The sequence below is a fragment of the Microtus ochrogaster genome, chromosome X, assembly GCF_000317375.1.
Source record: "Microtus ochrogaster isolate Prairie Vole_2 chromosome X, MicOch1.0, whole genome shotgun sequence".
Lineage (NCBI taxonomy): Eukaryota > Metazoa > Chordata > Mammalia > Rodentia > Cricetidae > Microtus > Microtus ochrogaster.
The window spans coordinates 55,237,673-55,252,475 of NC_022026.1; the positions used below are offsets into that span (position 1 = coordinate 55,237,673).

At 38.3% G+C, this 14,803-nt stretch overlaps 1 protein-coding gene across 1 annotated transcript in view; it reads right to left on the reverse strand.

Annotated features, from left to right (window-relative positions):
• Positions 1–9,318: 9,318 nt before the first annotated feature.
• Positions 9,319–14,803, reverse strand: part of Rragb (Ras related GTP binding B) — a 33,164-nt gene continuing 27,679 nt past the window's right edge. Inside the window, exons 10-11 of the mRNA XM_005358857.2 lie at positions 11,260–11,375; positions 9,319–10,059 (exon numbers count right to left, since the gene is read on the reverse strand). Of these exons, the coding sequence (XP_005358914.1) occupies positions 9,962–10,059; positions 11,260–11,375 (214 nt within the window). The 3' untranslated portion in view covers positions 9,319–9,961. The remainder of the gene's footprint in view (positions 10,060–11,259; positions 11,376–14,803) is intronic.

Sequence of the window (14,803 nt, forward strand, 5' to 3'; positions counted from 1 at the left end):
TTGCCATTGTTCTTGAGTTCTCAGTAGTCCTCATTGTCCGCTATGTTCAGCAAGTCCGGTTTTATCCCATGCTTTTTCAGACCCAGGCCAGCTGGAAGATGATTTTTTTAAAAAAAGATTTATTTAGTGGGATGATGCTGGTGCACACCTTAAATCCCAGAATTTGGGAGGCAGAGGCAGTTGATTTCTGAATTCAAAGGCAGCCTGTTCTACAGAGTTAGTTCTAGGACAGCCAGGGTTACATAAAGAAACCCTGCCTTGAAAAACCAAGGTAAATAATTTTTTAAAATTTATTTATGTACCTTATGTATATGGGTGTTTTGTCTGTATGTATATTTGTACACCAGGGGAGGGCATTAGAACCCATGGGTCAATAGCTTGTGAGCCGCATGTGCTTTCTGGGAACTCAGGACCTCTGGAAGAGCAACTGGTGCTCTCAAGTGCTGAGCCATCCCTTCAGCTGCAAGACTAATTTTTTAAGTTATATACAAAAGGCTTTACTGAAGCCTCTCCTGGAAGCTCGTAGAGGACAGAGCTATGTGTGAACTATTTTACAAACTTACAGACAAATGTATTTGATTATCCTAATTGACTAACTGTGACAGGCAACTGATTTGGTGACTCTATATAAAACTTTAGACAATTTGTGGAAAATTTGGAAAATGATGACACTGGTTTACCCTGGATAAACTGACAAAAGAAAAGAATGAGCTCCATGATGAAATTAACTGATTTCTCCCATCTCAGAATATTGTGAAAGACAACAGTGAATTCAGTGATAAAATAAACTGGTTCCGAATGGTCATAAACAGTCTTATGATTTCAAAATGTGCCCTGGAAGACGATGTTTTCTCCAGCAGACAGAGCACAAGTCGTGGAAGATCAAACCAAGGCCCTCAGTATAAGAATGCTGAATTACAGTAAAAATTCAAACCTCAACCTTGGAGGGTGTCAGCAATTACAGTAAGGGTACTGGTTAAAAACAGGATTATGTAACTTGTGATAAGGACATGGGAGGACCCCACTGAAGTTGAGAACTCTGAATCTTTAGATACTCACCCGAGGAAGTAGTCCCTCTGTCCTCAGCAGAAGTACCCTCAGTCCACCCCTGAAATACTGCCCTTTCTGCTTTGATTGAGGAAATCAATCCAGAGTTGTCCGCTAAACCAGCAGTGACTTTCACTGAAGGCGATGGCAGGCAAGACAATACTGTTGTCCCTCAGGACCCAGAAACAGTTGCCTCTAGTCCTATAACCAGACTCAAGGCAAAGCAGGAGCCTGGAGGGGAGGTAGAAAGTATAGTGCAGGAGGAGATGCACTAAGCTACTAGAGCTTAATGAGTTTGCTATTTCATTCAAGCAGAAGGCTGGAGAATACGTGTGGGAATGGACTCAAAGGGTGTGGGATAATAGTAGAAGGAACATAAAACTAGATCAGGCTGAGTTTATTGATAAGGGGCTACTGAGTGGAGATTCCAGGTCTAATATAGAAACTTAAATAGTTAAAAAAAAGATGCCAGCATTTGACTGGTTGGCTGAAGCTATTGTCAAAAGATGACCTACTGAAAAGGAGTTGGAGATGCCTGGTATCCCTTGGTTTAATGTTGATGAAAGGATTTTAAGACTCAGGGAAATTGCAATAGTAGTGTTGGTATGCTTTGTAAAGCTCAATCTTCACAATGAGAAGAAGGCCCAGAAGATATGGCCTTCATGAATCCTGTATGATGCAAAATGGTGAGGGGGTACCAAAACATCTGAAGACCTTCGCTGTCGCCGTTTTCCTTGTGCCAGACCTTAGTTAGGGCTGGATATGCTGCTGCTCAGCTGAATGAATTAAATGCAATGAGTTTAGTTGGGCCCTGAAGTAACAGGGGCCAGGTGGCAGTATTGAATTTCCAGAGACAAGGTGACCATAGTTATTGTAATGGGCAGCATAGACAATGCAATATCCATAATAGCCTGACATAGGCAATGTGGTTTTTATGGAGGCATGACCCATATATACCTTTGGTACTGGCTAATAAATCATGGTGTTTCGAGACATGAAATAGATAGGCATTCTGCATTTTTGTTTGATCTGTATAAGTGGGGAAAACTCTCAAACGAGAAAGGTTCCATTGGGTTGTGGCAATAGGGAATCTCAGACTGTAACCCAATTTCAAGACTTGAGCCAGTTTGGAGACCCAGAATCCCTTGAATGAAGGGACGGCTAGGTTCTCCTGACGTAGGAGCTTGATCAATTCTGCTTGAGTTTAACTGTTAGCCTTTCTCCAGTCCTTTCCCAAATAACCTATGGCCTTTTACAAAATATAACTGTACAATGGGGGAAAAGAAACAATCAGACTTTCCAGGATCTGATGGATACTGATTCTGAATTGACAAATTCCAGGAGATCCCAAGAAACACTGTGGCCCTCCACTTAATTTAAGGGATTGTGGAGGTCAGGTGATTGATTAATGAAGATTTGGCTGAAGTCAATCTTACAGTGGGTCGAAAGGTTTCCAGAACTCATTCTGTGGCTGCTTCCTCAGTCTTATAATGTGTAATTGGGATAGATATACTTAGAAGTTGGCATTGGTTCCTTGATTGTGGAGTGAGGGCTATTAGAGTTGGAAAGGCTAAAGGGAAGCCTTTAGAGTTGCCTCTGCCAGGGAAAATAGTCAATCAAAATTAATATGGCATCCCAGCAGGAACTGCAGAGATCAGTGCCACCATCAAGCACTTGAAAGATGCAGGAGGATGGTTTCCACCACATCTCCCTTTAACTCTCCTATCTGGCCAGTGCAGAAGACAGATGGATCGTGGAGAATGACAGTTGATTGTTGAAAACTCAATCAGGTAGTGACTCCAATTGCAGCTGCCATACCAGATATGGTGTCCTTACCTGAGCAGATTAACACATGTCCTGGTACATGGTATGCAGCTATTCATCAATAAATGCTCTTTTCTGGTACGTGTTCATAAGGACCACCAGAGGCAATATGCTTTCTGTTGGCAAGGCCAGCAATATAAAACTGCAAAGTTTTATGTCAATGATATATCAACTTTCCAGCTGTGTTACAACTTAGTTCAAAGGGATATTGATTGTCTATCTTTTCCACAAAGCATCACATTGGTTTACCATATTGTCGACATTGTGCCAATTAGACCAAGTGAGCAGGAGGTAGTTGGAGTTGTTGGTAACAAATACATGCATCAGAGGATGGGAAATAATCCAACTAAAATTCAAGGGCCTTCTATCTCAGTGAAATTCTTTGGAGTGCAGCAATATGGGGCATGCAGAGATATTCCTTCTAAGGTGGAAAGGATGGCCCCTCCCACCACCAAGAAAGACGCACAACACTTACTGGGCCTATTTGAATTTCAGAGGCAGCACATTACTCACTGGGGTGTTTGTTACTCTGGCCCATATACCAAGTGACTTGCAAAGCTGCTATCATTGTGAGTAGCCTGGAACAGAAGGCTCTTCAACAGGTCCAGGCTGCTGTGCATGCTGCTCTAGCACTTGGGGCATATGATCTGGCAAATCCGAAGGAACAGGAGCTGTTAGTGGTATATTGGGAAGCTGTTTGGAGCGTTTGGCAGGCCCTTACAGGTGAATCACAGGAGAGACTTTGGGATTTGGGAGCAATGCTCTGCCATCTCTGAAGACAACTCTTCTCCCTTTGAGAGACAGTTCTTGACCTGTTATTTTTCCTCAGTGGAAACTGAACATTTTGACAATGGACCACCAAGTTACCATGATACCTGAGCTGCTCAACATGAGCTGGGTGTTATCTGACCCACCAACTCACGAAGTAGGATGTGCACAGCAGCAGTCTGTTATCAAATGGAAGTGGTATGTATGTGATTGGGCCTGAGCATATCCTGAAGGCACAAACAAGTCACATGAAGACACCGCCCAAATGCCTATGGTTTCTACTCCTGCTACAATGCTGCCTGCTGCCAAGTATGCACCTTATAGCCTCATGGAATGTTCCTTAACATCAGTTGACTAAGGAAGAGAAGACGAAGGCATGGTTTACTGATGGCTGTGTACATTATGCAGGTACCCCCAGAAGGAGACAGCTGAAGCATTGCAACCCCTTTCTGGGGCAACTCAGAAAGATACCAGAGAAGGAAAATCTTCACAGTCGACAGAACTTGAAGTAGCACACATGATCATACATTTTTTTTTTGGAAGGAGAAATGGCCAGATGTGTGACTGTTCATTGATTCACGGGCTGTAGCCAATGGATTGCCTGGATGCTTAGAGACTTGGAAAGAACATGATTGGAAAGTTGGTGAGAAAGGCCTCTGGGGAAGAAATATGTGGACAGATCTTTGCAAATGGGAGAGAAGGATGTGAAGATACCTGTGTCCCATGTACATGCTCATCAAATGTGACTTCAGTAGAGGAGTTCAATAACAATGTGGATAGGATGACCTCTTATGTGGACACCAATTAAGAGAGTATCAGTGGTTATTATATTTAAAAAGAATGTCCCTTAAGGGACATTGTCACTTATCCTAAAATTTATAATTCATTTGGGGTTGTATGAGGGATATAATGCTAGGCATAATTATGACCTGGTTAAATATATAATGCATTGATAACTGCACATGAGATAGTTTTATCATGTTAGGCATAATTATGGCCTGATTAAATATATAATGCATTAACAATTATACATGAGATAGTTTTATCATGCTAGGCATAATTATGATCTGATTAGATATATAATGTATTAAAAATTGTATGAGATAGTTTTATCATGCTAGGCACAATTATGACCTGGTTAATGTTTTCACTTGGAAATAAAGCATGGCATAAGGAGATGATTGTGTATCAAGTTGACAAGGGGTGGATTTTGATGGCTTAATTTTTGGTTGTTAACTTGACTCCATCTGGAATTAACTAAAACCCACGTGGCTGGATAAATCTATGAGGGATTTCTTTTTTTTTTTGTGACAGAGTTTATTTGTGTAGGCCTGGCTAACCTGGAACTCACTCTTTATGTAGACCAGGCTGGATCAAGCTCATAGAGATCTACCTGCCTTGGTTTCCCAAGTGCTTGGATTAAAGGTATGAGCCATCACTGCCCAGTGGGGATTTTTTTCTTAATTAAATCATTTGAAATGGCAAGACCCACTTTTAATTCAGATCTTCTGAGGTAGGAAGATCCACCTTTAATCTGGGATATGTCTTCTTCTGGCAGCCTATGCCAAGGACATGGAAGATGGAAGCTTGCTCTCTTGGCCTGCTTACTTTCCGTCGAAGAGTCACACTAAGACCCTTTAACCATCTATCACAATGCCCATGAGAAGTCATTTCCATTTTTCAGGAGCTACTATTTTAAATATCTTCCTAATTCCTTTTATCTCTACTCACTGTTTACTAGGTTCAAGACTAAATGTGAATGTCTAGGCTTCATGTCACCTGAGTGAAGATTGGTATACTGGAATATGCAGCCATGTTTCTGTTCATGCCTGACAGCACAATGCAGTTCCCAACTCCCTTTTCAAGCTGGGTTCTCCTGCAGGTACTTAGTCTCAGACACCTCTATTAACCTTGTTGCTCAAGCTGAAAAACCTCAGCTTTTACCTGATTCTTGTTGGGCACACCTCATTAAGAACTCCTTTTGGCTCTAAGAAACTAGCTAGAATCCTTCGAATTTTCATTATTCTGGCCCCAAATTCCAGATTCTTATCTGTTGCTACAAATGCCTACACTTCATTCCTTCTATCTCCTGTCTGATTTCTAGCAGCAACCATTTTTTGAAAGTATGATATCAGACCTCAGCCTAAAACCCTTCCAGTGGCTTTCCAACATTAATGGGAATAAACATCAAATTCTTCAGTTACCTAGCATGCAGTGGTGGTGCACGACTTTACTCCCAGGACTCCAGGAGGCAGAGGCAGGTCGACGTCTGTGAGCTTAAACCAGCCTGTTCTACAGAGCTGATTCCAGGACAGTGAGGGCTGCTACACAGAGAAACCCTGCCTTGAAAAACAGAAAGAAAGAAAGAAAGAAAGAAAGAAAGAAAGAAAGAAAGAAAGAAAGAAAGAAAGAAAGAAAGAAAGAAAAAAAGAAAAAAAGGAAGAATAGAAGGAAGGAAGGAGGAAAACTCTGATACTCTTCTCTCTTACCCACTTTTACTTTCTATTTAAAAATTTTATCATATATGCTTGTGCACACACATGTGATGGTCACTCATGGAGATCAGAAAACAACTTTGTGGAGTCAGGTTGCTCCCTCTCCCTTTACCTGGGTTCTGGGGACTGAACTCAGGTTGCCAGGCTTGTTTGGGAAGCGCCTTTACCTGCCAGGCCATCTTGCTTGCCTCCAATTTTAAAATAAACTCACCATACTGCCTCATCTAACTTTTCTCACCTCCCATTCAGTTATGTTAACCTTGCTGCTACTCCACTAGTATCTCAAGAATCCTCCCAAAACATAGACCTTATACTTAATTATTCCCTCTGCCTGGATAATGCTTCCCTAAGGAATGTCTTTGTTCAAATATCATTTCATCAAGGAGGTTAATTCTGCTTTCCCTAATGAAATGCATCCCTGTTATTTGTTTCTGTCAACTCGAATGGACATAAGGTGTACAAATATATCATGTCCATGACCCTGTTTTTGTATTAAAATAACAGTTGAATTGGTAGACTGAATAAAGCAGATTGGCTCTCTAATGTGGGTGAGCCTCATCTGATGAAGATGAACACAAAATACGGGATGATCCTTCTGGCAGCAAGAGACTGGCCTGACTGACCTAAGTGGGGATAGCCATCCTTTCTCTTCCTGTTTTACACAACACTGGCTTTCTTGGGCCAGTATTTGGACTAGATCTTACACAACCAACCTGTTGTTTCCATAGCTTTTGTATTAGACAGGAGGTTAGGTATTTGAATCTCAAAGGACTTTTATGTTGGACCCCTTCTTCATCGTCAACAACTTGGAAAATAAAATATCCAGAAAAATTATCAGGATTTTAATAGTTGTCAGGAAAATTGGATCCAAGTCATATCCCTCACTGTATAAAAAGTTAAACAGATAACTTTTTAAACCTGGTGCCAAAATCCATAAACCTTACATGATTACTGATAAAGAAGGATGTGTCATTCCCCGTCTAGTAAGACGTAAGCTGTGGTGTTTGAATGAGAATGGCTCATTCTTGAACACTTACAGGCTCATGCTTGAACACTTAGTCCCCAGTTGGTGGAATTGTTGGGAAAGATTAGGAGGAGGTGCTTTGAGGCTCTCAGGTGCTGCTCCATTCAACATGCATGTTGCTTGCTGTCCATGCTGTCCTACCATGATAGTCACAAAGTCAAGAAAATAAAATGCTTCCTTCTATAAATTACCTTGGTCATAGTATTTTATCACAGCAACGAACAAGCAACTAATATATAACCCAAACAAGCCTATCAGTCACTTGGACAGGACAAAGTCCCTCAGGAATAGCCACTTATTCTAGAGAAATACTTAAAATATAGTATTTCATCTGCCTAAATTGCATACCAAGGTTGAGTCTCCCTGGCCATTGTTTGTCCTTGCCCCATGACTGTATACTCTAAACTAACTTTGTCTTGTCTGTCTTTGACACTACACTTTGTGTTTTGCCCGAATTCATTTGATGGAGATCACAAGGGTCTGAGAGATAAAAAGAGTCCAGACCAAGATCCTTGATACATGTGAACTCAGACTGAGGCATGATTGGTTGGCTATTCTGTGTCTCATTTGCCAACTACAGATCCCTGGGATTTCTCAGATTTCCATAATCACATGAGCCAACCCCTATATTTACGCACTCGTGTGCACAAGCGCCAGCATGCACACACATACCCCACGCCACCCCACCTCTTTTTCTCTTGAGAAGGCCCAATATATTTTCATTTATTGCTTTAACGGGTTATCAGGAATTTGGTAGCTTGAAATGATAAAACTTTATTATAGTTTTAGAGGTCAAAAGAACGATTTGTTTCATAGGGCTAAACTCCAGGTGTCAATATGGTTATTTTCTTCTTAAGGCAGCTGGGGTTCTAGAAGCCACTTCATCCCTCTGTCAGTTCCTAGTGGCTCCACAATAGGCTTGTGGTGACCTGCTTTCACCTTTTAAATTTTTTTATTGATTATTTGGGAATCTCACATTATACACCCCAACGGTGCTCACCTCCCTGTCTTCCCATGTCTGTCCCCCACCCCCACCTCTTACCCTGCCTCTAGGAAAAACCAAATCTATTTTGTGTTGTCCATATATCACTGGTGCATGGTCAAATTCCTAGTGGCCACCTGCTTCCATTTTTAACAGTGATTTTTAGTCTTTCTCACAGTCTCTTTTGATACTGATTGTCCTGTCTTCCTCATCCAAATTTAAAGTGTCCTTATATGTGGTGCTACATGGATCATGCAGGAAAATCTTACTTCATTGAAAGGCAGCTGATTAGTAGCTTTAATTATGTAGGTAACCTTAGTTTCTCCTTGCTAGGTAATATATGGACAAATTAAAAAAATTAGAAGTGGGTAACTATACTGCCTACCTCAATGCCTTCCTCCAACACTGTTGTAATTTTCTTCTTAGTACATTTGTATCCCAATAAAACATACATAACTGCTTACTGTCCATTTCCTTTATTTAAATAAAGAGCCCATGAGTTCAAGGGGTTTGTTTTGCTGACCCCTGTGTCTCAGGCTCTGAAGGTATTATTTGAATCATAATAAATTGTGGACTAAATTTCTGACTAAAATAATAAGGCTTGCAATTTTGTTAGTAAGCATTCCTGCTTCAAAGAGAAGTCAGGAATTTAAGTAGGAAACCATAAAGCTCTGTTTTGCAAAGTACTGTTTTTGGAGACCTAAAACAGATACACATCCCCCCTTTAAAAGGGCTCTAGGGAAACAGAGACTATAATCCTTCACAATAGCAGTTAAGGGAAAACTTAAATATTGCAAAATTGTCCTGGCAGTCAGGGATTTTACCAGTTATACCAGCACTGGAAATTTTCAATCAAGATCAGGCCAGGATTACTAACATAGATTTTCCAACTGCTGTCAATCCATAAGGTATAGATAAGTTATTTTTAAATATTGATTTCACATAATTATTCTGTGCAGTAGCTTTTTGTGTTTTTCTTTTTACTATAAAATTCATATATCACAGATATCAGACATTTAAAATCTTTTCTAGTACTTGGTGCTAAAATTCTGGCTACATTCTCAATTTTATTTTAAACTTTTTTCCAATAAGCAAATTCTCTTCTCTAGAATAAATGAAAGTTTAAACTCTTAGTGCAAAATTCAAGATATGAGAAAAAGAAACACAGACACTGCAATCCCTAACAGCAAACATTTATTTACAATCCAAGTTAAGGAATACATATATTTATATATGTGTGTATATACATACACACACACATATATATATATATGATTTTTTGAGACAAGATCTTGATATATATATCCCTGGCTGGTCTAGTCCTCCCTATGCAGACAAACTGGCCTCAAACTTGCAGCAATCCTCTTGTCTCTACTTCCCAAATGCTGGGATTATAGGCATGAGCTACCATGCCTGGCTGAGTCACGGAATATTTTTAATGCATGCTGAGAAAACAGTAATACTTCAAACTTACATGTGTATATTTGATAACGAATACAAGAGGATGCTGGGAAGGACTTTGGCATACACTATTTAAAGCAGGTTATCGGAACACAAACACCATTAGAATCATGTTATCAGAACACTTACATATATCACCTACATTTATGTTACACCAACTTCATGGACACCCCATCTTCTAACTCCTCACTGGCTATTTGAATAAATAGCATTCAAAGTTAAATGGTAAGACTGGGGAGTAGAGAAGAAATACAGAAGTGTTAAGCATCACAATATTTTAGAGTCTACATTTATGAATACAACAATAAAATTAAGAAACAGTGTTTCAATTTTAGTGTGGGAAACAATATTCGGCAATGCTTAGCGCATGAGAAGACACTGTTTTGGTCCATCCACTCTTTCCAGCTTTTCAAAGTGTTTCCTGGCATTGCGGATGTTGATCAGAGTAGCTGCAGAAGCTGAGGGTGGGGGGTAGGGAGACACCCAACAGAGTAAGAAGAGCAGTCAAAGGAATGTCTTTCTAGTAAAAGCAAATAAATTAAAAGATCCAAATCCTTCAGTGTATGCCAGAGAAACTTACAGGAGCAGGAAGCCTTAAGTTATGAAGATTTGATATTTCTAAAGCAGATTTTCACATATCTTAAACATAAAATTTCACAATCTTTTGGTTTGAGACTAATAGAATAGACCTCAAGAAATATCTGATGCTACCTTTAAATATTAACATAAAATAGATAAAACCAGAAGACAGATAATGTAAACATGTGGGAATATTCTGGAAACACTGAGAACCTTTAGTCTAATGGTTGTAGCAAACATGGCTTCCAAGGCATGGAAATAAAAAATACTACCCCCTAATGCTCATAACAGAAATATACAGCCGTGGAACATGGAATTCACCTTTAGTAACTTAGAGGTTACATGGCTAGTATTTTAAAAGTTCTGGAATCTGGGTTCTTTTTTCTTTTTCAAACTCCGCAATTAGTAATTTGCTGTGATAGTCTGAATGTAACTGGCTCCCATAAGCTCACAAGGAGTGGCACTCCTGGGAGGTGTGGCTTTTTTGGAGGAAATGTGTCACTGTGGAGGCAGGTTTTGAGGTTTCCTATGCACAGGAAATCACCTAGTCAACTTCCTGCTGTCTTCTGGTCAAGTTTAGCCAGCTCCATGTGTGCCTGCGCGTTGCTATGCTACCCATCATGATAATGGTCTTAACCTCTGAAACAGTAAGCCACCACCTCAATTGAATGTTTTCTTTGTAAGAGTTGCCATAGTCAAAGTGTCTTTTCACACAGTAATAAAAATCTTAAGAAGCCTGCTTTCTTAAATTCTCATTAAGCAAAACATAATACATGAGAAAAAATCATTTTCAGTTCTAAAATGTAAGCTTATTAAATAAAATTATTTAGAACTACTACTACCACTACTAATTTCTTTAACTGTAGCTTTAATATGTACATTATACATTATATATGTATATGTAAAATTTACCACACTTACCATTTTTAAATGAACAGTGAGATTAAGTAACTTACATGTTCTTATACAACCACCCTCATTATAAAATAATTATTAAATATTTAATAAAGTACTGTCTCTTCAGCCTTTATTTAAAAATTATGAGAGGTTTAAACTATGTCAGGCAAGTTTAAACTTACGAATGGATGGATCAGACATCACGACCATGACGTAAGTGTTGGATGTGAATATATCAATGAAAGCAGCAAAGTTAGAGTTCCTCACTTCCATACTCTGGAAAGAGGCAGCCAGCTTGCTATGGGAGAAAGGAAAATGGTGGTTAAAGAAAAGACTAAAATAAGTTGCCCTTTATTATATTAGAAAGTTTTACAGTACTATATCTAATTTCATCGTTTTGAAGTTTCCAAGGAAACTGTACTGATGAATCAACATGTTTAGAGAGTGACTAGACTGAAAAACAGGATATGGATTGATAAAGACTAAAATGTGAAAATGAGCTTAAAACTTGACATGTATTGCAAAATATTCCCAAAGACTTTCTAATACTTCTCCTAATTAGCAGACAATAATAATAATGGGTTTCATTATGTCATTTTCTCTCTCCTTGTTCTTATTTACACCCCTATTCTCCTAAAACCCTCCCCCCTCACCACTGCTAGTTTCCTTATTCCCAAAATTGTGCACTTATGTATTTTCAAGTCATGTGCATCATATTTCCCTCTCTTCTCTAATACAACTTAAGATATCTTCCTATTCTCTCATGATCCCATTTCTTATTTTTATGACTTGAATACGAAGACACAAATTTAAATGTAGATTCCTCGTAAGAGAGAAAACATGGTATTTTTGAGTAGCCTATTTCACTTAAACATATTATTACCTGTTCCATTTATTTTCCTGAAAATGTCACAATTTTCCTTTCCTTATGATGGATAATATTCCATACTGTATATGCACAAAATTTTCTTTATCCGTGAATCTGTTCACGGGTACCTAAAGCTGGATCTATTTTGAAGATACTGTTAATAGATCACCAATAACATGAATGTTCAATATCTCTGTACATATGGAGTCCTTTGAGTACATGCCAAGTGCCAAGTATTTAGCTGAGTCATACAGAAGTTTTACTTTTAGTTTTTTGGTAAATTTACATGATGGTTCCATAGTGCCTGCACAAATTCATACCTTGTACAGTGTACACGGACTTACTCCTCCTTCTGATGTGCTTCTAAATGTGTTGTCTTTGTTTCTTGATGAAAGCCAGATTGATTGCGCTAAGATGTGATAATGAAGATGTTTTAACTATTATTTACCCTCATGACTAAGGTAATAATTATTAGTCAAACAATTATTGGCCATATACATTTCTTCTGATAACTATGTAATTCATCTGCCATTTACTGATTGGGAGACTTTTAGATTTAGAGTTCTTAATAGATTCTAGATATTCATAATCTAATCTGACAGATTTTGTAAAGTTTTTTCAATGTGCTGATTGTTACCTTTGCGATATAGAAACTTTTCAATTTCATGTAATCCCACTTGACAAATCTTGGGATTACTTCTTGAGCACCTAAATTTGCTTTGAGAAGAGTCCTTGCCTATATCTTGAACTGTTTTGCACTTATTTTTACCTAGTTATTTTAGAGTTTCAGGTCAATAACAACTTTGATCACTTTTATTTTACAGGGCAGGAGATATGGGTCTACTCTTATCCTTCCACATGTGAATATCTAGATGGTTTTCCCCAGAAGCAACTAAGTTATCTTTTTTCCCTAGTGTTTACTTCTGACATTTCTGCCAAAATTAGGGGCCTGTGGTAGTAGTGTTAATTTCTGTATCATCTATTCTATTTATCTACGCATCTCCTTTTCTCGTGTGTGTATTCCTAAATATAAAAATATAACCTGTTCAGTCTATATAATGACTACTATTTTAATACTGATTTAGTATCTTGTTAATTTGTTGAATATGTTGATTAGCTACAGGTTTGACACACATAACCCTTATTATGTAGAGTTACATTTTTTTAAAGACAGGGTTTCTCTGTGTAACAGTTCTTTCTGTCCAGAAACTCACTCTGTGTAACAATCCTGTCTGTAGAAACTCATAGAGATTGGCCTGCCTCTACCTCTCAAGTGGTGGGATTAAAGGCGTGTGCTGCCACCATCTGGGGAGATACATTATTTTTATTTCTAGTTTTATCAGGCCTTTATCATGAGAAATTGCTAAACCTTGTCAAAAGCCTGTCCTGCATCTAGTAATATGCATTCTATCCGTATGTTCATTTATGTATTATATTATACTTATTGAGTACCATACATTGAACCAACTTTGAATCTGTGGGACGAAAGCAAGTTGGCCATGGTATATAGTCTTTGTTCCATAATTTAGTTTTCAAGTACTCTGTTGAGTTTTTGCATCTATGTTCATCAGGAAAATTGATCTGGGTTATTTCTGGTGTGCCCTTACCGGGTTATGGTAACAACATAACTCCTTCATAGAATTAATTTGGTAGTATTCCTTCCCTTTCTGTCTCATGGGACAGATTATTAGGTATTAGATTTACCTGTTTCTTAAATGTTTGGTAAAACTCAGTAATCCACTTGATTCTAGGCCTCTTCGTGGAGATGTTTAATTAGTACTTCAGTCTAGCTACATGATATGGGTCTGACGTATTTATACCTTTTGTACTGAATTTAGGTAGGTTATAGATATTTAGGAATCTATCCATGTCTTCCAGGTTTTTCAGGGGATTTTTTAATATAAGTATTCAATGTGTTCCCTAATAATTTCCTAGATTTAACTAGAATCTGCTGCAACATCACCATTCACAGCTCTGATTCTATTAATTATTTCTCTTCTGTTTAGTTTAGTTATAGGTTTATCTCTCATGTTTAGCCTTATAAGGAGACATCTTGTTGCCTGATTCTATGTATTTACCTTTTAGTCTCCATTTTCCTAACTTCTGCCCTGATTTGTATTATTTCTCGCCTCCTACTTTAATAAATTTATTTAAATTTAAGGTTTGGTTATTCTCTCTTCCCTCCCTCCCTCTCTGTAGCTTTGGTGCCTGGCCTAGAACTAGCCCTTGTAGACCAGGGTGTCCTTGAACTCACAGAGTTCTGCCTATCTCTGCCTCCAGAGTGCTGGGATTAAAGCTGTGCCACAACCACCCAGCTTGTTCGCCTTTTTCTAAGACCTCAACGTACACCATTGTTATTTGAGATATCTCTGATTTTTAATGTAAGCACTCATGGCTTATAAACTTTTCTCTTAAAACTGCTTTAGCTGTATACCACAGATTATGGTAAATTACACAATCCTTTTCACTTGATTCTAGGAATTTTTAAACTTCCTCTTTGATTTAGTCTATCATTGTATATTTAGGCATGTTATTTTCTATAATTCCTTTGTGTTTCTGTTATTTGCCTTTCTAGTTTTAGTCTCATTATAATCTGACAAAATAAAAATAATTATTTGAACTCTTTGGTTAAGACTTAATTGGTAGCTTATGTGATCAAATTCAGAGAAAGTTTCATGGACTGCAGAAACAAATGTGTATTCCATGGACGTAAGATGGACTATTCTGCAGACATCTATAAAATCTATTTAATTTGTGGTAGGGTAGAGCTCTGACATTTGTTAGTTTTCACTTCGGATGACCTACCTAAAGCAGCATATTAAAAGCAAAAGTATCAGGACCCATCTGTGTTTTCATGC